The following is a 26,535-nucleotide window of genomic DNA, read 5'->3' as shown; positions in this document are numbered from 1 at the left end:
GAAAGGGGTCATCCTAGCAGTCGTCACTGGCAATATCTGACCAAGACCAAACACAGGACCCTCAGGCGAGAAAACAATTGAAAATGGTATACAGCAATAAAATGAGACAAGCTCTCTCACGTAAGAAATAAACTGATGTACTTGGGCAACTACAATGATAAAATTTGGAGGGCCTGGAAGGAAAAAATATTGATTTCTGAAGGAATATATTCACTCGGCCAACATAATTTCCCTCTAATCACTACTCCTCAGATACTTCATATTTGAACTTTCTATAACTAAAAAGTTCCAAGCTTAGACCTGATTCTACCTGCCTTTTCTCATACAGAACTCTTCCATGGTCTCTCCTGAACTACTTGGGCAGCAGAAGGTTGACACCCTGGCAGCGGTTGCCTTTTGATACTGAGATGTCCTTTCTTTTATTCTGGTTTGCAGCATGGGCCCTCCTCTCCGACATCAGCCCACTCTCAACAGCCATCTAGATCTTCTTCCTCACGGACATCCCCAGATTGCTTCCCAGCAGGGTAAACTCATCTCACATCCTGCCCACCAAATCCCCTCCTCACTCACCACTCCCACCTGCTCACAAAGCTGCCCCTTCCGCCGTCTGTATCAACACCCTCGTTCCCACACCCTCGGAACGCCATGGCTTGGCATCAGCAGAGCCACAAATGGCCCGCGGCGAGAGCACTTCACCGTTACCCAGCTCCAGCAGCGGAAACCCTCTCCCTTTCCCTGCTGTCACTGAGTGTTCAAGTTCAAGGTTAGTGAGAAGTGCCAGATTTGAGTCTGGAAAGTCCTGCCGTCAGTGAAAAGGCTGAGGGAACGCAGAGGTTCTCGCCACCAGGCAGCCTTCCCAGAGCAGTCAGATGGCAGTAACTTTCGCTCCTGGCTGATTGCGGGTTTCCCACAAAGCAACTGCTCTGGACTCCACCGATGTTCTGAGCGATTCTGCTCCCCACCTTCCGTCTCTCACCCTGGGGGATTTCACTTCCAATGTGAAGCTCAATATTGCTGAGCGGTCCCTTTTCTTTAAGACTTGGCCACTCGCTAAATGCAAACATTTCATGCCAGTGACCTCACTGCTAGTATGTGGTGGGGGTCAGTGAGATTTCAGTAAGATAAGTGTTTGTTAGGAGTAGTATGGTTTCTAGGCTACATTGCCGCTTAAATCTCTTAAAATCCCTTTTAGCTCTGCGTTTTGGTGAACAGCACTGTATATTATACACAAGCTTTGTTTCACCCCATTAACGGAGGACAACTGTATTCGCCATATGAGTCTGAGCTCCCATGTTACTTAATTGCTACGCTGTTGTGTTAACGAAGTTTGGAGGGGGTTTGGCAAGAGCGTAGATCACCTTCACGTACAGATATTTGTGGTTTTATTTTTCCTTTTGCCAGCTTGCCTCTCTGTTTCAATTGCTTACCATCTGCCTTTGAACAATCTAAGTGCGAGCAGATAGGTTTTATTTGGAGGATGAAATGCTTTGAGCTCATCCCAGAAAAGCATTTTCATATACTGGTGTTCAGGGCATTTTCTGTTTAATAGGATCTCAGAGGCGATTCGGTTTGGATGGGGAGTTGGTTTCTTCCCATAGTCAGAGCGCATTGTAAAATAGAAACCTCGTGATCACATTTCTCAGCAGAAGGAACAGAGCAATCAGGGGGCCAGAACTTACCTCTCACCCTAAAATGAGCCCTGAAACATCCCCTGGAAGTGCTGGTGACAAGGCAGAAGAGGAGGCATTGTTTTATGCATAGTCTATTTCCTACTGTACTGTTTTTAATTCATATAGAGATTAAAAAAAAAAAAAAAAGAGCAAATCCAAACATAAAGCGTGTACGACTTTCTGATTTGTGGTTTCTTTATGTGACCAAAACATACCGAATTGAAAAGTAGACATGTTCACTCGGCCAACCCGGTTGATTTTTTTCTTCATTAATAAGAGTGATTTCACTTGAACTGATTGGTTATTTTGGAAATACACCTAAATTAAAACTAACTGCTGAGTCAATAACCAATGAGCTGGTGGGAGTCAGAAGACCTACGTTCTAGTTCTAAAATGGCAATAACAGCCATGGACCCTACGCAGGTCACTTAGCTAAGCTGTTTGGGCCTTGGTCTGAAATTCCTCAAAACTGTAGCTCTGAATGTCTAAATTATGTTGTTCTGATGACTATCTTCTGAATTACATGTGCTCTGCAGTCAGAACGATTGGACAGATGTCATGATGCTGCTTGCTATGACCATTTATCATTGGGACAGGAGTCCCAAAGCATTGTAGAACAAATCCCAGGTTTAATGAAAGGGTGAAAGAAACAAGTCTGCCACCGTAGGCCCTCTTACAAAGCTCCCAGACCTACCACTCTAGCACCAATCTAAAGCTAGAACACCAATTTCCTCACTCTAACAAATAAAACCCAGTGGACTCCCAAACCTGAGTTGGTGAGTCATTGTTCTGGCATTGCTGCAAAAACCAACAGCTCTATCATTCCCCCTACCCCTTTTCAGGAACCCCTGGGATATGAGCTGGGGGGAGGGGTCCCCATCCTGGAAAAGAGAAAGCCAAAATAACCTTTAAGTTCTTGACTATTCCCATCACTTCTTGGGAGCAAGACAGATAAGGAAAAGCAAGAACAACCCACAACCCCTGCTGATCCAACTATCCCTCTCTAAAAAATATGCATGGTTTTAATAAAATGATAATGGTTCTTTATTTTAAATATGTTTTAAATAATTAGAATCCAGAAAAGAACATTTTTAAAACCCTGCAGGGCAAGTTTCAAAGTGTAGTAATACTTAGTGAAATGACATGCTTTATTTTTTATTTTATTTTTCTAAGACTAGACAAGTGCAGTAGTGAGAAGAGGGTAAAGTAGTAGAACAAGGAGTTCAATCTGTAACCGACTGTGAACAATCAAATGAGGTAACTCACTGCCTTCGGACCAGCCAGAAATGGCATGCTTTAGATGGAATAATATTTCACCTACTCACTTCCCATATTAAAGCTATTAAAGGCTACTTCTCATTTACAAAGAGGGAATTTATCTGTATGTCTGACCTGGTCTTAAAACTGATCCTATAAGCCACCTCCCTAAATCTCCTCCCAATTATTTTTAGAAGAGTGTGAACTTCTTTGCTTTTGTTCCTAAAAGGATGCTGTGGGGTAAGATTCCAACAGCATTGCCCCCACCTTTGCCATCCGTTCCCAGAGCAGGGTGTGTTGTAAACAGGAGGACACCATCCTCACACAAATGAGCAGCGATACAGGGTCAAAGAATATGGCTACCTCAGTAAAAGTTCAATAGGAAAGTCTATTGAAAGAAATGCAGTTTCATTACTTAAATACAGCATAGCTCATAAACTCTGCTACACGGTGAGAAAATTATAATTTCCAATAGGCCAACATCACACAGTAATGTATCATAAACATTAAAACTCTGAATATCCAGAAATTATTTGTTACAATTATTATTCTTGCAGCAATAATTAAATTAGTTTCTAAGACCACTATTTGAAAAACTGGTACATCTAAATTGGGTTTCTTACCAAAACTGAATGAGACCCATATCAATTATAAAGAAATGAGTAACTTTTAAGCTTTTACTCTTTAAGAATTATATGAACTATTTCTCAATTATTATAAATTTGGGATTATTGTGATATCAAAAGCTGCCAAAAACCTACTTTTCTTCCCTTATTTCTGAAAGGCATGGTTGATACCAAATACTATCATGTCCAGTTAGCAAATTTAGGTAATGAAAACTGATATAATCTCTAATTAACAGGATTATCAGTGTACCCCCCCCAAAACAAGAAAAACTTAAAAGGAAAAAGGAAACAACGAACAAACCCAGGTGCACAATTAAGTGCTAACAGCAATGTGGGGGAGGAATGGGATTGGGGGAGCACCACCCAACAGCAGGGAGAAGGGCAAGGAGAGGGCGTGGCGGTGGCAGTCGAGGAAGAAGAGAGCCCACAAAGTCCGGGACACGGGGCAAACTTGTTTTTGAAGACCTCCCTTGGGCATATCCTGCTTTAAAGGTTTACAGGCCAGACGTTATGTGCTGGGCGGTGACGGTTTCTATTTCGGGAATATGAATGAATGCATGATGAAGTGAAGGAGAAGATGATTTTATATTAATAAATAAAAAGAAAGTTCCTCTATGAACAACACATGAAAGGTGGCTCCCCAAAATACCTCTGCAGAGGTGAAGGGAAAAGAAAGGCTGGAGGAAGATGAGGAGGGGCCGGGGGAGGGGGGAACCGAAGGGAAAGGCTAAGCAAGCTAATAATAGAGACAGAAGGAAGAACTGCGCCATGGGAGATACAGACGCAAAGGAAGAAAAGCAGGCGCGCCTGGGAATCGCTGGCAATTATCCGATAGCACAAGAGGCTGCACAACCAGGGCCTTAAAAAAAAAAAAAAGAAAGAAAGAAAGAGAAAGAAAGAAAAGAAAAAAGTCCATCCCTGTCCGTATCCCCTCCCCCAAGCAGCTTTTGGATCAGACTTGGAAGTCACTTATAACACAAGCTTGAGGCTGGCAGCCACAGGCCTTATGGTTAGAAGAATTCTACTATTATTATCCGCGAGCAGTGTTTGGATGCTCCGGCAGTGGATGCGGGTTTGATGTGGTGTAGGAACTAAAGCAAAGCCCAGGAGAGGGGAGGCAAGTTTACAGAAAACTTTGAAAATGATACGTGTGCGTGTGCGTGTGGGTGTGTGTAGGTTTAGACCCAATCTCTTACCAAGGGAGAGCTGCAGAGAGTTGGAGGGATCCGAAGACGTGGCCCTGAGCGCAGTCCAGCGTTCCCGGAGGACAGCCCCGTGCAGGGGCACACATGCAGGGGCCTCCTCAGAGTGCGGGCACTTGCCAAATAAATTAGGCTGCTGGCCCACGAAGCCCAACATCCTGCTCTGAACATGGCCAGCAAGGAGGCGCGTGTGCGTGTGCGCGTGTGTGTGTGTGTGTGTGTGTTTGCTTAACAGAGGTAGCACACCTGGCCGGGCGATTGTGCAATAGGAAGCCACAGGGGGGAAATTTCTTCCTGATCTCAGCCTGTGATCAGATTCTGCCCTGAAGCATAAGGCTTAAGTGTCCTTGCAACGTTCATCCAGAAGAAAGACAAACACACTCACTAGCCCTTCTCAATACCGGCCAGGGATCACGAAAATGGAAGAAGTACATTAAAGACCCTTGGCGTGGGTGCTGTCTTTGGTAACTGGGTGTCACTGTCGTGGCACAGAAGACTGGTTGACAGTGAAGCTGTTCCCTCACAGCCCTGATCTCAAGCGATTCTCTTTTCCATAAAAGTAATTTGCTAAAATGTAACAGCATAGCCTTTTGTAAGACTTGCCACATAAATACTTTTTTAAAAAAAATAGCAAGAAGTCCTTTATCAGACCACACATCACAACTTAGGGTTTGGGAAATGTTAGCTTCTGCAGGTGGGAGCAGGGGAGGGTATCTCCCCCCCACACACCTAGCCGCACAGGGCACTTGTTACCCCATTCCTATTTACATTTCAACCGCTCATTAAGACAACGGTCCCGAAATTTTCTCCAAGGCAGGTCAATTTTTAAGCAATTTCAAGAGAAAACACTGTCCGACAGCCCTACAGTCAGGGTGGTTCAAAAGTTTGTTCTTAAGCAGGTTGCTAGGACTAAGACTATAATTCACCACAGGACTAAATGGGGGACAGTCTCAAGATGAGATTGTGACATACCAATTCTCAGGAACCCTAGGTCCGTGAGCACTAAGCCTTGGGTCCCCAAGTTCTCTGAACAGTAAGCTTGCCTCCGGGGCTGATAAGGCCGGAAGGAAGAGAGAGGAAGGAGAAGGGGAAGGAAACGGCTCTAACTCAACAGCCTCGGCAGTGAAGACAAGACGTTGAGCAAGGGTTTTGGTAGTAATCGTGGGAGGAAACCAGATAGCAGCACGCTGTCGTCCAGTGTGAGGTGTGTAGGCTGAGTGTTCAGGAAAGGGCACAGCTTTGGTGGCCTCCCCCTGCGAGAGCAGCTTCATGAACGTGCCTTTTCACATTCACACACAGACCTATGCTTCCAGCTCTCTCTGGGGCTTAGAGCAGCAACCCTGAAACAACTCCCGACCGGCCGCACAAGCCCTCTTGGAGCCCGAGAGAGGCAAAGGAACCCTTAAATCCCCTGCGAGGACAGAGAAGCAGCACAGAGATGACCCACCTGCAGCCAAGACGAGGTGGAGGCCAGCAGGGCTGTCAGGCAGCTGCCTCGTGGTCTGAAACAGAGAGCCTCTGGCAGGTGGCGGGGACACTCGTGACAGTTTTGGGGGAACTGTAAAAGGCCCCTTGCGGGGGTCTGGTTGGGTGTAGGAAGTTGAAACTGTTCACATATCCTACCGCCCCGAGTGCTTGCCGAATGTCAGTGGCAACAAGAATCAGGAGAAGTGAGCCACGTGGGTGCGTGCAGACGGCCTTCCTCTCCCTGTATGAGAGCACCTGACTTGACCATTGGTCCGTTTCACACTGATCGGGCCATCCTTAAATCAGATCCACAACCCTAACGCTCTCCGAACAGTCCTCTCTTCATAAACAAATACCAATGAGTTGTCCACTGTCAACAGAAGCGTTGAGGCTGGCATGCGCTCCGCAAGACATAACTTGAGTTGCTTTTCTGGTCCTGTGGTACACTCAAGTCATTCCCACTGGTTTAGTTCCCCCCACACAGTACATTAGGAGTAAAATAAGAGCCCCAAAGAGACTGGCATCTCAGGTAAGTGTGGAAGAGAACATGGGATCTAGAGGAGAGGGTGGAAAGAGCTGGCCCGAGTGAAGGGTCGGAGTCCTGCCCTGACTTGGGAAGGCAATCACAGACTTCTCAGACAGCTGTGCTGCTCCTTCAGGACATTGTTCTGACCAGCCACTAGGGAGATGGGCTGTCACCACTGGCAGCCCCACATGGTGGTGACAGGCCCCTGGGTCCCGGAGTATCACAGCCGGGTACGGCAAGACGACACCCAACTACAACAAACAGCCACTGGCGCTCACGCTCGCTCACTCTCTCTCACCCAGGGGGCATCCTGAGCCACGCCAAGAAAGAGGACAACCAGCGAACGTCATTTATCTTGAGCTGAGCTACTTCCAGCATATCCAGCCGAAAGGTTCTCAAGCTTTTTCTCCTGCTGTCTCTGTCCCTCTCTGGAAGGCGAGCAACGGAGAAGGAAGCATGAGTGGGTGCTTTGTGTGTCCACGTGTGTTCAGTCCCTAAGGCCTCCCAGGAGCACCAGAGGTACCAGAGGTGCAGCGTGTTAGCCCTGCCATGTGGTCCTGATACGCCTCAAAATATATTACAGATATCTACCTTTCTTCCTGCCTCTACCCCCAAGGGGTATTTGCTCAGGATTTCAACTGTGCAAGGTCTTTATCTTACGTATCACAGAGCCTAGCACCCACTAAGCCTGTAACAGAAGCTTAATAAATACTTCCTGATTAGACAATTCTATTTGGCTAATATCCATTGGCCCTCCTGTGCCAGGCACTGTGCTGGACACTGGAAATAAAAACATGAATCCATCAGGCTCCTGTCCTCACTGGGCTTTCACTCTAGGAGGGATGGTAAACAATTAAACTGTAGGCAGATCACTGCCAACGGCAGAGGTGAGTTCCACGAGTTGTGGGAACACGGTGTCCAGCTGGGAAGGTTTAAGAAATGGGCTGCAGATGACAAGGTGGCTGCCAGGCAAGAAAAGGATCAGGGGAAGATTCCAGGCATAAAAGTTCATGATGTGGTCTGGGATAAGAGAAGGTATTTATTGATTGGAACATAATGTGGAGGGGGAGGTTGGAGATGATGCTAGAAAGGTGGACTGTAAAAGGCCTTGCACATCACAAGGAGTTCTGCAGTGTGAGATGGGGAGGGATATGATCACATTTTTATCTGCAAAGAATCATTCCAGGTTGGATTGGAGGGGGCAAAAGGGGCAGTAGAAAGGTCAGATAAAAGACAACTGAAAGTTCTGGGGCCAGAAAGAAGACAGCCACAGCCCTAGCATGGAGAGGAAAGGTCAGCGTGCACCAGACTGACTGGCAGATTAGAAAAGACGGCACTTCTGCCCTCCCGACACTTTCAATCCAGTAGCCTTAAGAAGCAGCAGTGGATGAGTCTAATAGTGTGCAGTGGACCAGGGGAGGGTCATCACTCGCTACCCTCAGTCCTGGATGGCTTCTGTGGCAGCACTGGCTTTAAGTTGGCCTTTGAAGAATGACAGAGAGGTGACTTGGCAGAACTACTCATTCACTATCCTTCTTTTGGCGGTTCTCCCCTGGGATTCGTATCCTGAATGGTTTTTATTTAGCCCTATCTTTATGATACGAGACTCTTAGACGGATTCCTGTAACAGAAACCTCCACCAAGAGAAGCTGCCATCTCCTCTCACATTAATCCCGCTCATCAACATCCCTTGGCAGTATCTGACTGACGTGGGACAAAAATAAATAAATAAAAACAATAATAATAAGGCTCTGCCAGGCTAGCAAACTGAGCCATCAGAGGATTACAAGAGGCACCTGTTTTTCAACACAGCAGCTGCTAACACAGTCGACACATGGCATCCTAGTAACGAGAAAGAGTTCTCTTCCACTAAAAAACCCATAGTAGCTGAAATTGGCATGGCACAATTTTTAGCTATGTCACCTAAGTGCGAAAACAAGTTCAAGTAAGATTAGACACGTAATAAGAACCCTGCTTTGCTGAACGTGGGAAACTAAATGATAGTTTGCTGATGGGGAGATGATTTACCTATTCATCCACGTACACTAAGGCATAAATCCTTAAAGCAGCTCTCATATACTTAGGGTGTTATTATAAACATACGGCACCTTTTTGAAGTTTGGTTGATTCATACCCTGTGGCTGACCAAACACCTCTTCATTTAAGCCAGCTTAAAAAACAAACCAAAACATTGCCCAGTTTAGAATGCAGACACTACCATAGGAGCAAATAACATTTTAAATTATCCTTTCAGTTCATTCGCCACTGAAGACACACACATACACACACACACTCTCTCTCTCTCTCCAAACACCACAGGCAAACTATTTCATAGCGGCAATATGTACACATTACCTTTTCAGACCAGACCAGGGAGATGCTCTTAGAAACAGCTTGTTAACAGCCCCTCGCATTGCTGTTTAACAATCCGTTTATAGCCCATCACAAAGCCAACCCTCCAAGGAGATATATTTTACATCTATATGTTAGGTTTCTTTGCCACAACAAGGCTGGGTTTTGTGCAATCTTTTTCTCTATATGCTAGGAAACAGATTATATCATACGTTCAGTAAATTATGATGCTATAAGCAAAGAATACATGATGTGCATATATGCAAACAAGAGTCACAAGAACAAATCCTTGGAATAAAAGCAGGATGATGCCCAAGAAAGCACAAGTCATACCATATAGTCCCAACCAGAGCTAAAAATAGCCCATAAAGGCATCGTGTCAGCTACCATCTTACTGTTCTCTCTAGAACATGCTAATTCTAAACTCTGGTGTTCGTTTCTAAGGTTGAGCCTTCAATAACTTTACCTAGGAACCTTTCATTGACCCAAAGAAGCCACTTTCTACGTGTTGGAGTGTGAAGAAATCTTTCAATGCACTTCAATTATGAGGCTGTTCATGCATACAAATGCAGATAAAGAATGAACCTAAAATCATAAGTTTTCCTCCAAAGCCTAACATTTGTGTCCTGGGGACACTAGGACCAGCTGAGAGACCCTTGCAATCTGAGCATGGCCCCCTGCCCGGGATGCAGCCAGCCAGCTGGACTAACACTGGCCTCACCTCCTCAAGTGTGCTGCCAGAACTTCCCCAGAGAAGCACAATCTTGTCAACACAGACCCCACTTGAGGTTCCAAAAGGATGAAGGGGAGAAAACTAATAATATGAGATCCTAAGACGAACTGCAGACAGCAATTTGGGGGCCAGAGCTGCAAAGTAAATTCTTTCCAGCGATCCATTGGCATTTAGCCTGGCAGCCCACGAACATGTACACTGAGGCAGGGTCACAGGGTTTGCCCAAACTAAGCTCTGCAGGTCGTCCTAAAATGCACCCAAATAAAAAACAGGCTGTGTTGTGAACTCACATTCACCTATAACCTAGATAAAAACCAAGCAGGAGGCAAGAGGACTATATTCTCATCCACCCACACCTCCTCCATGGTAAACCTTCAAAGACCACAGCTGAAATGAAAATGTACACAGACCATTTTTCCCTTAAATCAGACTGCTCGACATGATGGCTAACCACAAAAGCACACACAGGCATTCCCCCTACTTGAGAGAAGCTCCATTTGGCCATTTTACCAAGTTTTTCAAGACAGACAAATTCTCAGAAGAGCCGGCTAACATTAGCGATGACTTGTGCGGCGGGGCCCATCTTTTCCCCCTTTCGGTGGGGTCTGCCTGGCTCTCTACCTTTCTTCCTTCTTGTATTTTTAAGGATTTTCCCCTCTGAGGCCTTGTTCCACACATGTCTCAGCAGAGTATCCTGCCTCGCACCCAGAAGATGCTAAGTAGATACGCTGCTGTGCATGTTCGTGGCTCCTTGCTCATTTTCCAGGAGTAGACGGCTTAGAAAAGCTCAAAAGCCAGCAAGGGTAGGAACATGTAAGAAGGGTGCACTACTAGGTACCCTACTTGAGATGTCACCTAACACCGAGGTCCCTTTGCCCATCTCCCTGCCCATCTGGGTGAAAGTTAAAGATACCCTTACAGCACGCAGAAGAAGATGAGAGGATACCACTCCAGCCTCCCTGTGCTCGCCAGCATTCCCCCTGGATGCCTTCGTGTTCCAAAGCCGTGTCTGACCTACAGCTGACTTCTGCCTGCAGAGGAGTGCACCCTCACCTCCCCACTCACAGCCCTGCAGAAAGCAAGGAGCCTCAGAGATGCAAAAAGTGAGCCTTTGATTCTCTGGCTCTCCAAGGGAAAACACTCTTACCTTTCCAATTGGTACGGTCCCTCCCTCCACCTCACCCTAAAGGATTAGAGTCAGCAGACGAGGGAAGGACTAAGTGGCACAAAGTCAAGTAAGGAGCTGGCAGCTTTCCAGGGGATTGGAGGTGTAGTCAGCCAAATCAGGTCATTCAGGTCTCAAAGTCGGGGAGCAGAGGAGATGCACCCGGCCTGGGGAATCTATGTTACTCGGAAGGGTAAACGCTGAGTAACAAATGACAACTCTCCCACCAAATTCACCTGCTCCGAATAAAGACCAGATCAAAAGGTGCAAAGTGAGAGTGACCCTTGACCTGCCATCCCCACCCACCCCTGGCCATTATAGTCAGTCAAGACCCATCAGTCAGGACAGCCACGGGTCTCAACAGCACAAAGCAGCCATGACATGCACTCATGACACAGGTTTTTTTAAACCTCGCAGAGCTCAAGTCAAAAAGAGGACACAGCAGCTACAAAATGCACCCGGGTTCCAATCCGTCAGATTTTCCCTTTTTCCAAAACCAGGAGTGCCAACCCTGTGACAGGGGCTTGGGCCTGAGTTCACAGCAGCCCAAAACAAGAGGACTCACCTCTGTCCCTTTGGGTGCCTGGCCTGTGATCACAGATCAATACATGAAAATAAACAGGGGACCCGTATGCGGGAGTCCAGAAACACTACAACGTGGTTTGCTAAGGCAGGAGTCTGATTTGTTGGTCAAGGATAGGCTGGGAAAGAAAAATGGTCTAGAAATAACAAATAATAAAGGAACTAGGGTTGAGAGAATCGTCCTTCCCTAGTCTGAGCTCCTCAAAGCAGCGGAGAGCTCAGCACACTCCTGCCTCCTCCTCTGTGCAGTCTCCGTGACATTTCCTCTTCCTCACCCCCGTGCAGATCTACCTGCCCACGTATTCGTTATCAGGCCTGAGATAACACTAATTCTAAATTGTCTCTTGACCTTGCCTCTTTTTTAATTGATATATAATAGTTGTACATATTTGGGGGTGCATGTGATAGTTCGATACGTGTATACAGTGTGTAATGATCGAGACAGGGTATTTAGGGTATCTGTCACCACAAACATTTATCTTTGTGCTGAGAATATTACAATTCTTTTCTTCTAGCTATTTTGAAATATACAACAAATTATTGTGAACTATAATTTCCCTACTGTACTAATATTTCTTCTAATCTATTAGAACATACTCCTAAGGAACATATTCCTTCTAATCTAACTATCTTTTGGGGCTCCTTGACCAAGATCTCTTCATCCCTTGACCTTGACTCTCCCATAGGGACCCCAGCACTCCTCCAGGCCACACCTGCAGCGAGGTGGACAGACCTGCCCTCCCTCTCTCTTTCTCTTCTTTCAGTGGTACCAGAACATCCCCCCGCCACACCTAAATTCACACTTTCACTGGGGAACAAGAGGAAGTGTTTGGGGAAATGGGTAACTTCAGAGACAAACAGGATACTCTCTGGAGTTTGATTTTTTTTTTTTTTTTAATTACAAGACTGATTTCTATCTGCAGCTCATTTCTTCCAGGAAATACTTTAGAGTCAACATCTCATCTTTGCTCACTGCTTCCTGATGTATAGGGGACATGAGTGAAACAGGGATTACTCACCTCATCACACAGACAAGTCCTAAGAGAGATAAAGTGACACGGCCCCTCACAACCCACTAGGGAGGGTACAAGGCAGCTGAGAAGAACAGCACAAACTTCCACCCTTAGCTCCCAGAGCAGCGCAGAGGAACAGTTTCTCTCTAAACCTAAATTCTTTCTTCAACAGTTTAATGGAGTCCACACCTATTTCATGGGGTGGGAAGAAGAGGCAGCTAACATTCTCTCCACTATTCCTCAAAAAGGGTCGTTTCCCAGTCTGTGTTTCACCTTCTCGTTTAGCACGTACATACAAAGAAGAGTCAGGACTGTATTTTGAGTCCAGGGCAAGAAGACTACAGCCGCTGAAAAGAGGTACTTCGGTCCCTTCACATTTACTAAATGAAGGTTCCTTCCGGGCCCAAAGTCACAAATTTGGCTTTTTCAAAGTCTTCTGTATAATTAAACTTCCACTAAGGGCCATCTACTCTGTGCTCTTGAAACGGAAAATTCTCCACCCCACGGCGAGCGGTGTCTGTTCTGTGGCCAGACAGACGTGGAACGGCCTGGGAAACAAAAGCAGACCAGCGGATCGATGCTCTCTTTCAAGCCTCGCCCCAGTCGCAAACAAGCAACAGTATGAACAAGCAGATCCCTGAATAGGTTCGAATACTTGAGTGCTGAGTAACAATGCTAGTTAGGCGCTGCACAGTACTTCCAGACTGAGGGGTTTTTTTTTTTTTTTCCTTTTTTTTTTAATCTCTGGAAACTTATTCAGAACCATACTAGCTATTTCCTCAAAATGTTGCTGTAAGAAGCATAAAGCATTTACCATTACCATGTAATTGCAGTTGGCTCATCTCTCCTATTGTTGTATCCAATTAAAGTTAAGAGCTTTTTGAGCACTGAGTGACCCTAGCCCTAGGAACAGCTCAATGGGATGGTGACAAAAACACCGTGCTGGGAGTCAGCAGACGTGGGAGGCCTAGACTTTAGTGCAGGCGGTACCACCAACCAGCCACGTCAGCTTGAGCAAGACCATCAGCATCGCTGGCCTCTGTCATCTCAACTGTATGATGTGGGAACACGACTAGAAAATCTCTAGCCCCTTCTAGATCCACATGTTGTGGAGCATATATAAAGGGGGAGAAGAACTTTTTTTTTTTTAAACAGTGTAAGACACTGTAGTAGGCAATTTACATATCCCCATAACCCTAAGGGACACATATTTTTACTGCCACTTCAAATGAGTTAAAAGGCTCACAATTAAATAACTTGAACAAGTTCAAGTTCTCTCCAGGATTCACAGGTCTGTGTACTCCAGTGTCTGTGCTCTTCTCCTAGAAGCACTGCACAGGGCGGCACTGAGGTGGAGCCCTCTTCTCAGCAACTTAGAATCCCCTTAAGGGAAGTCAACTTTATAGGTAAGAATCAGCAGGAGACACCATGAAGTTCAAATCAAAATCTCAAGCAGTGGCGATGGGAACTACACCGTGGCACACTTATATCACTGAGCACACTCACCAACCTTGCTCATACCAACAGGGCAACGTGTCCTTTTTGGGTCATTCAGGAAATGAGGTCATTTTCTGTACGTCTGACTCCCACATACAAAGGGAAAATACCCCCAGGAGCACAGAAGGCCTCGCCAGTGTGCAGATGCATCGGCCAGCTCTGCCATGTCTTCGCTGGGGACTATTTTTCATAAATCACTCATCCAGACAATGGAGGTTTAGCCTTAGAAAACTTAACGTTATTTTTATGCCAATCACTTTCTCTGGATATGTTTCTAAAACACATTGTATTCTTTCTTCACTTCTTAAATCTCAGAAGTTAAACTCTGTCTTTAACTTAGAAGTCATCATTATGAACATGACTATCAGGCATTGTGTGGCGCCATGCAAAGAGATTTTACCCTATACATGAGTCCTAACAAGGAAGGGAGGCTTTCTGAATTCTTCCCTGCTTTCTGTGACGTTTCCTCTGCCATGGTGTTAAGAGGAACACAGACCTAGGCCAGAACACCTGATTCTAACTCTGACTTGGCTACAATTAGCAATGTGGTCTCAGGCAAGCAATTTAAATGCCACAAAACTCAGTCTCCTCATCTTTTTCATGAGAAATTAGATTATGCTTTCTAAATCCCCTTACATTATCTCACAACACATCTCTCTCTCTTTGCTTCCTTCCCTACATCTGCTCTGAAGACTCCACATTAAAGCTGTGCAAGCCGGGCACAGTGGCCCACACCTGTAGTTCCAGCTACTGGGGAGACTGAGGTGGGAGGATCGTTTGAACCCAGGAGTTCGAGGCTGCAGTGAACTATGATAATGCCACTGCACTCCAGCCTGGGTGACAGAGACCGCTTTTCTGCGGGGGGGGGGGGGGGGACAGAACGTTCAAATTCAGAAATTCATGAAGGCAGATGGCTAAAATTCTCTCTTCATTTAAGTAAATTAGAACAAGGCCAGTATAGTCACGCCATTATGAGAGAAAGAGAAGAAAAAAGATTATTCCTTGGGTGGTAGGGGAAAATCAGGGAACACCTAAAAAGACATCAAATAGATTCCTAGAAATCACACAGCATTAAAGATTATTAAAGATGTACATGAGGGATGGTTTAAGAAAACAAAAACGAACATTGTGTTCATGGATTGTATATAAAGCTTAAAAAAAAAACAAACAAACACAAAAGTGCCCTGAGCTGGGGCTGGGGGGCAGGATGAAGGGACACAACCTCTCAGACTTGTAACCACCTAATGAAAAAGTGATTAGGGAAGAGAAAAGCAGAGAAGGAAATGAAAGGTTTCTGAGAAAAACATGAAGGACCCCAAATGAAACCCATAAAAAGACAAAGTATCACCAGAGGACATAGGGGATTGGTGCAAAAATAGAAGACTCAGACATTCAATCCAAGGTGGGGGCGGGGGGCTTGATGTGACCACCTGGCTGTCCCCACTACTTGTGTAATGGCAAGGAAAAGCCACCTTCAGAGGAGACCAGAGAGCAAAGGAAATTAGGGACCTCGACGAGCACTTTTTTCAGCTCTATTCCCGTCTCTCCCCTCAGCTCAGGCCACCACCCACCAGCCCCCTCACTCCGAGTTTCCTGCTTTTCTTCACAAAGATGGCTGTATTTTGGAACAGAGTCGTGGAAGAGACTCTAGAATTGTAGACCCATGACATAGACTCTGGTCTAGCTTTGCTACTTACAGCCTGGGAGATCTTGGGCCAAGACATCCCTTAACCTCTCTGGGCTTCAGTTTCCTCGTTTGTAAAATGGGGAGAAAAACTGCATCCCTGAGAGATAATGAGATAATGTAGATAATGAATTAATGTAGATGAAACACTTAGCACAAAGACCAGCACACAGCAGTATTCAATAAATGATGGGGGTGATGATGATGGAGGAGTAGGAAGAAGAAGAAGGAGAAGGAGGAAGGAGGAGGAGAGGAGGAAGAAGAAAAGAAGAGGAAGAAGGAAACGGAGAAGAAAGTGCCTTGTGAATAGTAAATCACTACACAGTTGTAAGCTAGTACTGGTTGCTGTAGAAACGATGATCACTAACGCAGCAGACACTTTTAATTACATACACTTGATAAAGTTCCAAAAATGTAAGGGTCCCACAGTTTTCCACAAGCACAGTCCACAGGGCTGGGTGAGCAGTTACACTCACCGGAGAGCCCGCCCTTACCATGGAGCAACGTCTGCCCTGATAATCAGACCTCCGGCCCACACGCTGAGAGTTCCAGATCATTTAGTCAAAGACCACACTGAACTGTGGATTTTCACTATCCAAGGAGAAAGGGTTATCAAACAAATTAACAGAGCAAATAAAACACGTGTGGTCCTTTTTCGACACTGAAGGAGCAGTTGCAAGCACGTCGTAGCGTTGGTTTCCACCCCACGGATAACGTGCAACACAAGTCATTTTTGCCTATTCACTGAGGCTTCTCCTGAAATGCCCCAGTAAGCAACACTTTATTAGCCTGCTTCCGGTATGTTCAGGAAAATCAATGAAAATGTGTTTGTTTTTTAATGGGCTATAATTCTAACTTCTCACGAATTTCGTCTAGTCTTTCTCTCCCCAAATAACCAGGTTCGACAGTGAACAGTCTTGAAGCAGGGCCCCACTTGGCGTGGGAACCCTGACTGAACTCACACTCATGCTATTCAACAAATACACACGGAGACTGGTTCCTTACACACATCTAACGACAAGGACAGCAGTGGCGCACCCTGCCTGAGAACAGGCTCCAGCGCTTTTTCTAAAGTAGGATTCACAGAGAAAAAGATGTCATTTGTACACCCTACGCCCTAGGGGGCCTCATTGGACACTGATTCATTCAACTGGAGAGCGACCTCAAAGGGCAAGTTTTAAAAATCAGTAATAAAATGAAACTGCTCTGCATGTTATGTCCAGCAAGCCCCTGCCCGACCCCTTGTCCCTGGCCCTTCTTTGGCACACACGAACGCAGCTCCACTCAGAGTCACGGGATGGGTCTTAGTTCTACCTGCCTCTGCTACTCACATTTGGGGTATTTGTTTCCCCTGACTTACCTACCCCACCGAGGACACTTTCTATAGGACCAGCTGCCACGTTTTTAGCTTTTGCTCTTTTTAACAGGGAGCTTGGTGCACATAAACGAAGGTATAAAAAGGTCTGGCTGACCTTGATGAAAGAGCCTACGGCCCAAGCAAGGATTCCTCAGAGCGGGCCTGACAGCAGGTACCAGCACCTTTGGCCCAACGCAGAACTACCAGGCCCCGGTGCACCATAAAAAAAATATTGCTGCAAATAGTGGTGCAAACACAAGTGCATCGGGCCCTTCTTCCCTCATCCCTATCTCCTACTACTTCCTCTTCTCACACCTGACGAGACCCTGCAGCCCATTCCTCCCCCCACACATCATCTTCTTGGCACATACCCCGGTACCCTCAGACAGCTGGCTTGTGATTAAAATGGACCAAGCTAGGAAGTGCCAGAGAGAGTGAAGCCTATTGTATCGAATTTCCTTGGCCTTTTATAGGGACTCACCATGAACCCAGAGAATGCAGCGTGGTGGCCTGGGACCCAGTAGGCCTGTGTTGCTCCAAACCTGGCTCAGTCCCCTACGGGTTGAAGCAAACCACTTAGCTCTCTGGACCTCCCCCCCTCTATAAAAAATGGGAGGTTGGCCCAGGTGATCTCTAAGGGTTCTCAATGCCGAATATCTGAAAGTTCCCTGATTCTACAGTCAGAGAAACTGGGGAAACTTGGAAGCTTGCTAATCTGAACCTTTTAAAGTGATTCCTCAAGCCCCTTTGTTGTATCTTTTACTCAATTCCTTCTTTTGTTTATTTTGACACAAAAGCATTTTTGGAGAATTTTATCAAAATAATAAAACATTATGGCTATGTCAAAATTCTATTAATAAGGGTTTTTGGACAGACACCCCAAGAGTGCTCTAGCTCTCTCTGAGGCAGTAGCGGGGTCCTAGTAAATGCTTCCTGAAAGCCAGCAGATGAAAGTGTTAAGTCACCCTGAGGTCACACACAGCCAGAGAGAGGAAAGGGCATTGGCCTCCTCCCACCTCCTACTTCAAATCAGCAAACAGTACTGAGAAACATTTCTGTGCCAGCTGCCAAGCTAGATGCTAGACACAAAGATAATTATCACTAAACCTAAGGAGCTCAGAGTCTAGGAGGGGGAGATCAAGAGAGTCTCCCAGTTAGTAGTACAATTAAAAAAAAAACAAAACAAATTTTATTCTGCTATGCTAGCTGACTGATAAGGAGGGCAGGGAAGGAGGGGACCAAGGACATTATGCAACTAGTTTTGCATTCTGGATAACCCTGGCCCACTAAAGCACTGTGCCAACCCTGAAGAAGGACTGTGTCTGCTGGGCCATAACCACTTTCCGCCGCAACTTGGCTGAACTTAAAAATGAACAGGTGACTTGAAGGTGAAGGCTCATGATGGAAAAGACAGCCTCTTCCTTCTTCCTGTGACCAGCACAGTCAGCCAGGCAATCCTTTGGGAAAAAAAAAAAAAAAAATTGGCTTTTTATAGAGCGTTGATCTTGTCCTTACATTGAAACAGCCCCAAATGATCAGGAATTGAAGCATTTAAACTCTCATGATAAGAGTACCACAGTGCTCGAAGGGACAGCCCCAAGCAGAGAAACAGTGGGGCTCAGTGACAGTCTGGGTGACCTTGGGCTAGTCAAGCTTTCTTTGACTATAAAAAGTGTGTGTGATGTTCACTTCCCTAGGTAATGAGAACACACTTACAAAGCGCAAAAGAAATATAAAAGCCCTTATTGGGCACTGATTGTCAACCACGACCACATAAGCAATCTCTACAAAGGTGTCACTGATTGGGCAATTCAGAAACTTTCACCTTGGCAACTCCACCCAAATTGGACACTACTCTTTTCTACCAGAACAGACACTGTTCAGAAGTAAACAAAGTACTTCCCTCTGTGGCCGCCTGTGGTCGGGCTCCTCCGAGCTCCACCTTGCCAGCTGCTGAGGGACTGCCTGCCTGCTGACGGGCTGCTTGGACGGAATGAGAGCCAGTGAGGTTTCAGGAGTGGAGAGAAGAGGGAGAGCCTTCCATGTCACACGCGTTCGGTATATCAGATTCATCAGCTCATCCTTGAAAGCCTGAGACGTTCGTTCTCTACTCCACAGAAAAGCATACTGTTTACTGAACTCTAGAAGCAAGCAACTTGCTTGTGGGTTGCCAGCAAACATTTTTTATTATGCAGTCACTGTACCACATCCCAGGGACTAAATGAAACGCAGCACATCCCCAGAACATTTTCAGATGACCTGGAATAATCCCTGTCCTTGATCTCCAGCGCTTATTACTGGAACACAGTGAATTAAACAAACTCCATGGAAAGATACTCTTCAGGTGTATGTGCTTAAACACATGCATAGTCTAAGCGTACTAGTTCCATCAAGACCAACCCAAAATAAAAGTGATACTTTCATTATTGGTAAAGAACATTGTATCTATTTTAATTACAAAGAAGAACACAGTAATGAAAAGAGGCACCCTAAAAGAACTTAGAGTGTACGCATTAAGGGGAAAAAATGACATGCAAATTATGGACACAATTTTTATGTCATATTTAAGAAAGTGTTTTCTTCGGGACTGGTTCTGCGTGTGTGTGTGTGTGGAAAGGGATTGTTGGACTCTTTTCCCACTAAAGCACAATGAAACAAGCCACTCAGTAGCACTCTGCCTCCAGCACACAGCCATAAGCCAATCACAATAGTGAGAGCAGTTTAGAAGAGGTATCAAGAAAAGTCACAGAAAGCATTGCTTTGTGTTGTTTTCACCCTAAAGTTACTGACCCATAGTTCGTGCAGATTTTCCTGATGTTACGTTTATTGCCATCAAGCTAAATACAATTTACTGGTTTAATACCCTATTATTTAGTTGCCTCTGTTTGTGTTATGAAGTTTCAAATAAATTAGATTATCTATACCGCAGGATTTTCCTGAACTCAATGTAGAATCTAATTTATGCCGCAAAAGAAATTGGTCTTGAAGTATCAAAGTATCCTAAGTTCTTTAGTGTGGCACCCCCTTCACACCCACAGATATACTGCCACCCCCAGATATGTACAAACGCAGAAGCCTAAAAGTTCCATTGGGCATTTTTGTGAGGCAAAAACAAAGAAACCCAGCCCACCTTGTGAGTTCACAGTAGCCTTACCCCAAACCCATGAAAATCTTTCCTGATAAGAAACACTACAATCTGACTGTAATCATGAAAACCCAGTATGATAAAATACTGCCTTCCCCCAACATAGATCCTAATTAAGAAGCAGTGTTAAGACAGGAAAGGTTTTTCTAACTCCCCACAGATGAAGAAAACAGGTTATTTGTCCATTGTTTCTGTAGTGTCCATTCAAGGGACACACATTAAATAGGCCAAGCCCAAAACAAACTTCAGCAGTGTCAGCCTCACAAGAGCAAAAGGCTTTCCACCTAGGCACTGATGGAAAAAGTAAAGTTCACAATAAATGCAGCGATGGGAAAAATAACTGGGGGAGATGGATAAATCATCCTGCCTCCCAATGGTGGCAAACTTTACAACAACTTTTTAGAAGCAACAAACGGCAGCACCACAGCCTTTATAGCTATATAGATATGCATACACACAGCTACTTGGAAGCCAAGTACTGTGTTTGCAAACATCCACCATCCTGCATTTACAATACTGCAAAACATGGCCAGAAAGCTGGGAGATTCCTGCTCTTCGATATCCTCCCCGCACTGTCAAACACAGAAGGTCATTTTGCCTGGTCGCTTAGTTCTTTCTCTCCCTGCATCACACGAGTTTTGTACTTTGGGATTGCTCAACTTTCATACGCATCAGAGTAAAATAACTATTCAGCAACTTTATTCACCTTGGTTTAAAAAAAAAAAAAAAAATTCATTGTGCAATGCCCAGGAAAAGCTGACACCAGGACTGTCTCTCCGACAGCGCTTGCAATTACAATGGGGGGGGGGAGGAATTCTGTCTGATCAAATCCAGAGTCCTTTAAAAAAAAAAAGAAACGATTCCATCCCTCATGGGGGCTGAAGAACTTTTTTTCTAAGACGACCACCCCTCGGGAACAAAAGTTACATTTCGGTCACATGTTGGGTGTAGGAATACGGAGCAGGGATTTTTTTAAAGCGCACTAATTACGGGGGTGTTCTACAGTTCTGGAGACATCCCGGGTTCCTCCTGTCCAATTGTGACGGGCATTTCATTGTCAAAAAGAAAGGGGGTGGGGGCCGAGGCGCCGGCAGGGGCTCGGCGGGGGGCAGCAGCAAGGTTACGCTAAAGGGTACGGCCGCCGCCGCCGCGAGCTGCATCTCCTCCCTGCGCGCCCCAAATAATCTCCTGCGCGCAGAGCAACTGCAACAGCCCCTCGGAGCAGCCCGGCACGACTGCCCCGGCCGTGCGTGCAGCTCAAGGTTTTCGACCACGGAGAGGGAGGGGAGAAGAATTTTACCTTAATGCTACACTGAGCAGGAGTCTCAGACATGTCTCACAGCGAGAGAGATCAGGAAGTTCTCAGGTTTTTTCCACTTTCCTTTCCTCTCCCCAACCCAGAAACGCTCCAGGGCCAGCCGGACGCGGTCATTTAAGAAGTTTCTTCCAGCATCTCCGCCGGCAGCCGCCCCGGGGGTCTGCGGGTGCGGCGGGCGGGCGGCCGCGGACTTGGCGCGCGGGGCGGCGGGGGCGTGGGAGCCGGCGAGCGCGGCGGCGGGGTCTGCGGGTCGCGGCGCGACGCGGCGACCCGGGGCGCAGCCCGGCCGGCCTCCGTCTCTCCTCCCACCCGGCCGGCCCCCGCCCCCCGCCCTCCCGCCGCTCTCCCTCGCTCTCTCGAATGTTTTCCTTCCTGGAAGAGAGAAACTGAAAGGCAGAACTGAGAAAGCGCTTTGCTCATTGATCTTGAGAGTTTCAGTGCAGAAACTGACGTGAATTCCCAGCACTGAGCTCTGCCTCTTAAAGGAGCCACCAGGAAATAAAAGCTCGGGTTACAGCCTGGCATCGGGGAAATAAAAGCCGGCGGGGGGAGGGGCGGCCGCGGGGGCGCGGGCGGAGGACACCGGGGAGCGGGGCCGCGCGGGGCAGCGGTGCGGGCACTGGGCGCGCGGCGCAGACCCCGGGCCGGCCCAGGGCGCAGCCCCCGGCCCTGCGCGCGAGACCCCCGCCCGCCCGCCGAACGCTTCCCGGCCGCGGGAAGGCGCCTTTGAAAAACGTTACATCGTGGCCCCGACACCACAGAACAGGTTTATTCAACTCCTCCCACCTCCCCCAGCTCAGTCTTAGACACACGGGTGTGCACACGGGTTCTGAACATTTTTCCCTGAGCGCAGATGCAAAGAAAATAATTATGTACGAAGGGCCATTCCGGTAAGGACGCGGAACCCGGAGGAGGAAATAAAACAATAGCCTTTGTTCTGCTTCTCGACCGCTGCCTCTTTAAGAGAATCCACCAGGAAATGGGAGATCGGGTTACAGACTGCACACGGGGAAGCGAGGGGCGAGCGAGCGCCCGAGCGCGACGCCGGAGACAAAGCCGGGCGGCCGCGCCGCAGAGCTGGGGGCCTGCGGGTGGGGGGATTCCCCGGGACAGGGGGCGCCCGGGGACGCGGCGGCGCCGCGCGCGGGCTCGGGGATGCGGCCGCCGCGGGCGCTTCCCGGGCGAGCACGCGTTCCGGGGAAGGGCAGGCTGCTGGGCAGTTATCAAAGGCAGCTGAGTTCCTTTTCCTGACCACCCCCCTCCCGTTTCGAAATCCACTGCCCATTTAAAGAAATAGCGGCCGCTACCAACCGAAATAGGTGACTCGACTACAAAGTTGACCGGACGTGTTTCTGCAGATAATACCCCTGCCCAGGACCGCTTCTCTCAAACCGTCATTGGCCAATTGGACGTCCCTGGGATCCTGCAGGGGGAGGGATATTTGGTTGGAAAAGCAGTTTGGGGAAGTTAAAGCCGGTAGGGCAGAGGGTGCTAGCCTTGAGTACGAGTGGTCTGATCACTCTATTATTTTTATTATTATTTATAGACTCTCAAATTGCCCTGGAGTGTCCACCGCAAAAGGTTGAGAGCATTATAATATGTTTAAATTCTAAACCCTGCTAATACATACACAGGGGTTTAATGTGTAGATGTAGGATGTTAAATGAAATTTGTTGTAATTTTGTCTTTATACAGTAATATGTTAAATACACTATAAATATGCATATGTGTATATATACATATATACCTATACGTTCCTTGTACATTTCCCAGATCTTCCCCCGCCCCATGGATTTTTCCTGCCCACTTTCCTTCACTTCTCTGCATGATAAAATGTGTCCAGACTTGTACAAACAATACTTTTGTTCGCACATTGATCAGAACACTCCGAACCAAAATTTATTAAAGGAGATGGGTGGGCAAGAGTCCTGTTGCCGGGAAGGTGGGAATGGGTTTTTGTGAGCCTCCAGGAACCTCAGTTTTTGCCACCTAGTGGTCCTACCCTCCCTGTGAGATCTCAGTCTTGCCCACACCAACTCCTCTGCCTTTGCCCACCTGCTCCTCCCCCTCAACAATTATTTGTTTACCTTTGCCCCTCTCAACTGGTGTTGCAGATACTGGTACTGATGTCCCATTGCTGGGTTAAGTCCTCTACATCACTTATCAGTGTGATCTCTTACAACTCAATCAGAATTGCTACGAAATGGGGGGAGGGGGAAGTAGCACCTATCTTAGAAGATTCTCGGATTAAATAAGAAAATATTATACAAATGCTTCCTTAGCAGAGAGTTATATACTATATGTAGTCAAAATTAGCTACAATTATTCTTTAACCCCAGGATTAAATGAACTCTCAATTTCCATTCCTAACTCCTCCTTACCTTCTCCAAGTGATTCATAGATGTTTGGTTTGACAAAGAATGTTTGTGGTTCCAAAGCAAAATACACAGTGACAGCTGTGGCAAAAGCTGCATTTAAACCAGGGGTTGACCATCTCTGTAACGGGCGGATAGTAGATATTTTAGTCTTTACAGGTCAAGAGACAAAATTGAGGACATTAGGAAGATACTTATATAACAGGAAAACAAATGTCCACAATTTTTTTATTGACAAAATGCAAAATATAGTAATAATAGCAATTTTAATACAGAAGAATGGAAATTTTTTCGGGGGGAATAACATGTCACTTGGTTGGGTGCAAAGTAAGTGCTCTCTATCATCAAAATTGCAAATGTTCATCTGTTAATGTTGATTTTTAATGAGATTTTATGTACTTCATTTTTGCAAATGTCTTTCCACCCAGACAGGTACTGCCAAATATTGATATCAATCCATGAGCATGTGATTTTACTTGAGTGTATTCATTGCTTAGAAGGGATTTCTAAAATTCTATTAGAACTCTATAAATTCTTTTAATATTTCCCCTTTAGCATGCCATTACACTGCAGGTTAATCACTTCCAGTTGAAGGTTAGGTGGAAGCTCTTCACTTGCACAGTTAAGTGGATTTCATATAATATATGGACATTTCCTTTGCACTTGCACTGAAATCCAAAAAACACCATTGGAAATATAGTTTGAGTTCAGAAAAATATAACTGCTGCAAATTTGTGTTGGAATGAAGATCTTGCTTCTTGTTTTAACTTTTGACAGCATGGGAAGTGTGTAAAACAGCTTGACATTATTTGTGATTCAAACAATGTTAGTTGTGTCAAAATGATTTTACTGCAGTATAAGTTTTGCATGTTAGCCCTATTTTGCCTTGTAATTTTAGGTTGAATTCATGAGGAAACATTATCAAGTCTGTAGTAAAATCTCATTTCCAAAGCCATTCAGTGTTCAATAATAGTGGTTGAGGGAAGTTCTTTTCATTCATTCATTTCCATTTGTCCATTGTTTCTCTATTCCTTGTGTCCTAATTTCTTTTGGGTAAATTGGATATTTTTATATTCCATTTAAATTGCTAGATTGTCTTTCTAGCTTTTCTTCTTTATGTTAAACATAGTGGTTGCTCTGTAAATTACGATTTGCATATTTAATTATCACAGTCTACCTTGAAATAATAGTATTCTATTTTATGATTCTATAAAAAGCTTACAACAGCATAATTCCATTTATCCATCTCCCATCCTCTGTGACATTGTTGTCTCATATTTTGCTTCTATTCTATATGTTGTAACATTCACTATATATTGTATTTTTATCTAGAAATTTGTAAATATGTGCATATAATGCATGTATTAAAATGTATGTTTCTTTTTATTTTGCCTAGATATTTATCCTTTCTGGTACTTTTTTATTCCTTCTTGCAGATCTGGTTTTCCATCTGGTATCACTTCTCTTCTTCAGGAACTTCTTTCAGCATTTCTTGTAGTGCTGTCTTTTGGAGACAGAGTCTCCCAGCTTTTGTATGTCTATCAATGTCTTTATTTCATTTTCATTTTTGAAGGATATTTTTACTCTATATAAAATTTGGGATTGATGGATTTTTATTTCCTTTCAGCACTTTAAACATGTCATTCCTCATTTTTCTCCATTATTGTGATAAAAAGTCACTTGTAGTTTATATGTTGGTGCCCCTATGGGCAGTGTTTTTTTTTTTTCCTCTGGCTGCTTTTAAGATCTGCTCTTTAAATTGGTTTTCAGAATTTTGACTATGAGGTGCATAGATGTAGTTTTCTTTTAATTTATTCTACTTGATGTCGGCTGCAGTTCTCGGACCTATAGGTTGATATCTTTCATTAGTTTTAGAAAATTTGTATTTATTATCTCTTAATATTTTTTCTGCTCATTCTATTTTTCCTCTCCTTTTATTACTCCCATGATACCAGTGTTAGATCATATGATATTGTTCCGTAGATCTCAAATACTGTTTCGTTTATCTTTTTTCTCTTTGTGTTTCCATTGGATGCTTTCTATTTATCTCTTTTCAAGTTTCTTTCCTGTTTTTTCCAATTTACTATTAAGCTCATCTAATTAGTTCTTTACTTCTCATACTGTATTTTTTATTTTTACCATTTTCATTTGGTTTTTTATTTTTATTTATTTATTTTTTTTTTTTTGAGACAGAGTCTCACTCTGTTGCCCAGGCTAGAGTGAGTGCCGTGGCGTCAGCCTAGCTCACAGCAACCTCAAACTCCTGAGCTCGAGCAATCCTCCTGTCTCAGCCTCCCGAGTAGCTGGGACTACAGGCATGTACCACCATGCCCGGCTAATTTTTTCTATATATATTTTTAGCTGTCCATATAATTTCTTTCTATTTTTTTTTTAGTAGAGATGGGGTCTCGCTCTTGCTCAGGCTGGTCTCGAACTCCTGAGCTCAAACGATCCGCCCACCTCGGCCTCCCAGAGTGCTAGGATTACAGGCGTGAGCCACCGCGCCCAGCCCCATTTGGTTTTTTAATACTTTCCTGAAATTGCCCATCACTTTGCACATGGTTTC

At 45.4% G+C, this 26,535-nt stretch overlaps 1 protein-coding gene across 3 annotated transcripts in view; it reads right to left on the bottom strand.

Annotated features, from left to right (window-relative positions):
* ETV6 (ETS variant transcription factor 6) overlaps nt 1-21,861 on the bottom strand; it is a 221,393-nt gene extending 199,532 nt beyond the window's left edge. For 2 of the 3 annotated variants that reach the window (XM_069489514.1, XM_069489515.1), the window contains exon 1: nt 21,577-21,861. In XM_069489514.1, coding sequence (XP_069345615.1) covers nt 21,577-21,609 — 33 coding nt within the window. In that variant the 5' untranslated portion in view covers nt 21,610-21,861. Of the gene's footprint in view, nt 1-17,612; nt 17,771-21,576 lie in introns of those variants that run through there. The other variant, XM_069489516.1, reaches the window with a different exon arrangement.
* Between the last annotated feature and the right edge of the window lie 4,674 nt (nt 21,862-26,535).

The sequence above is a fragment of the Eulemur rufifrons genome, chromosome 16, assembly GCF_041146395.1.
Source record: "Eulemur rufifrons isolate Redbay chromosome 16, OSU_ERuf_1, whole genome shotgun sequence".
NCBI lineage: Eukaryota > Metazoa > Chordata > Mammalia > Primates > Lemuridae > Eulemur > Eulemur rufifrons.
The sequence above is the reverse complement of the archived record's forward strand: the minus strand, read 5'-3'. Positions and strand labels throughout refer to the sequence as shown.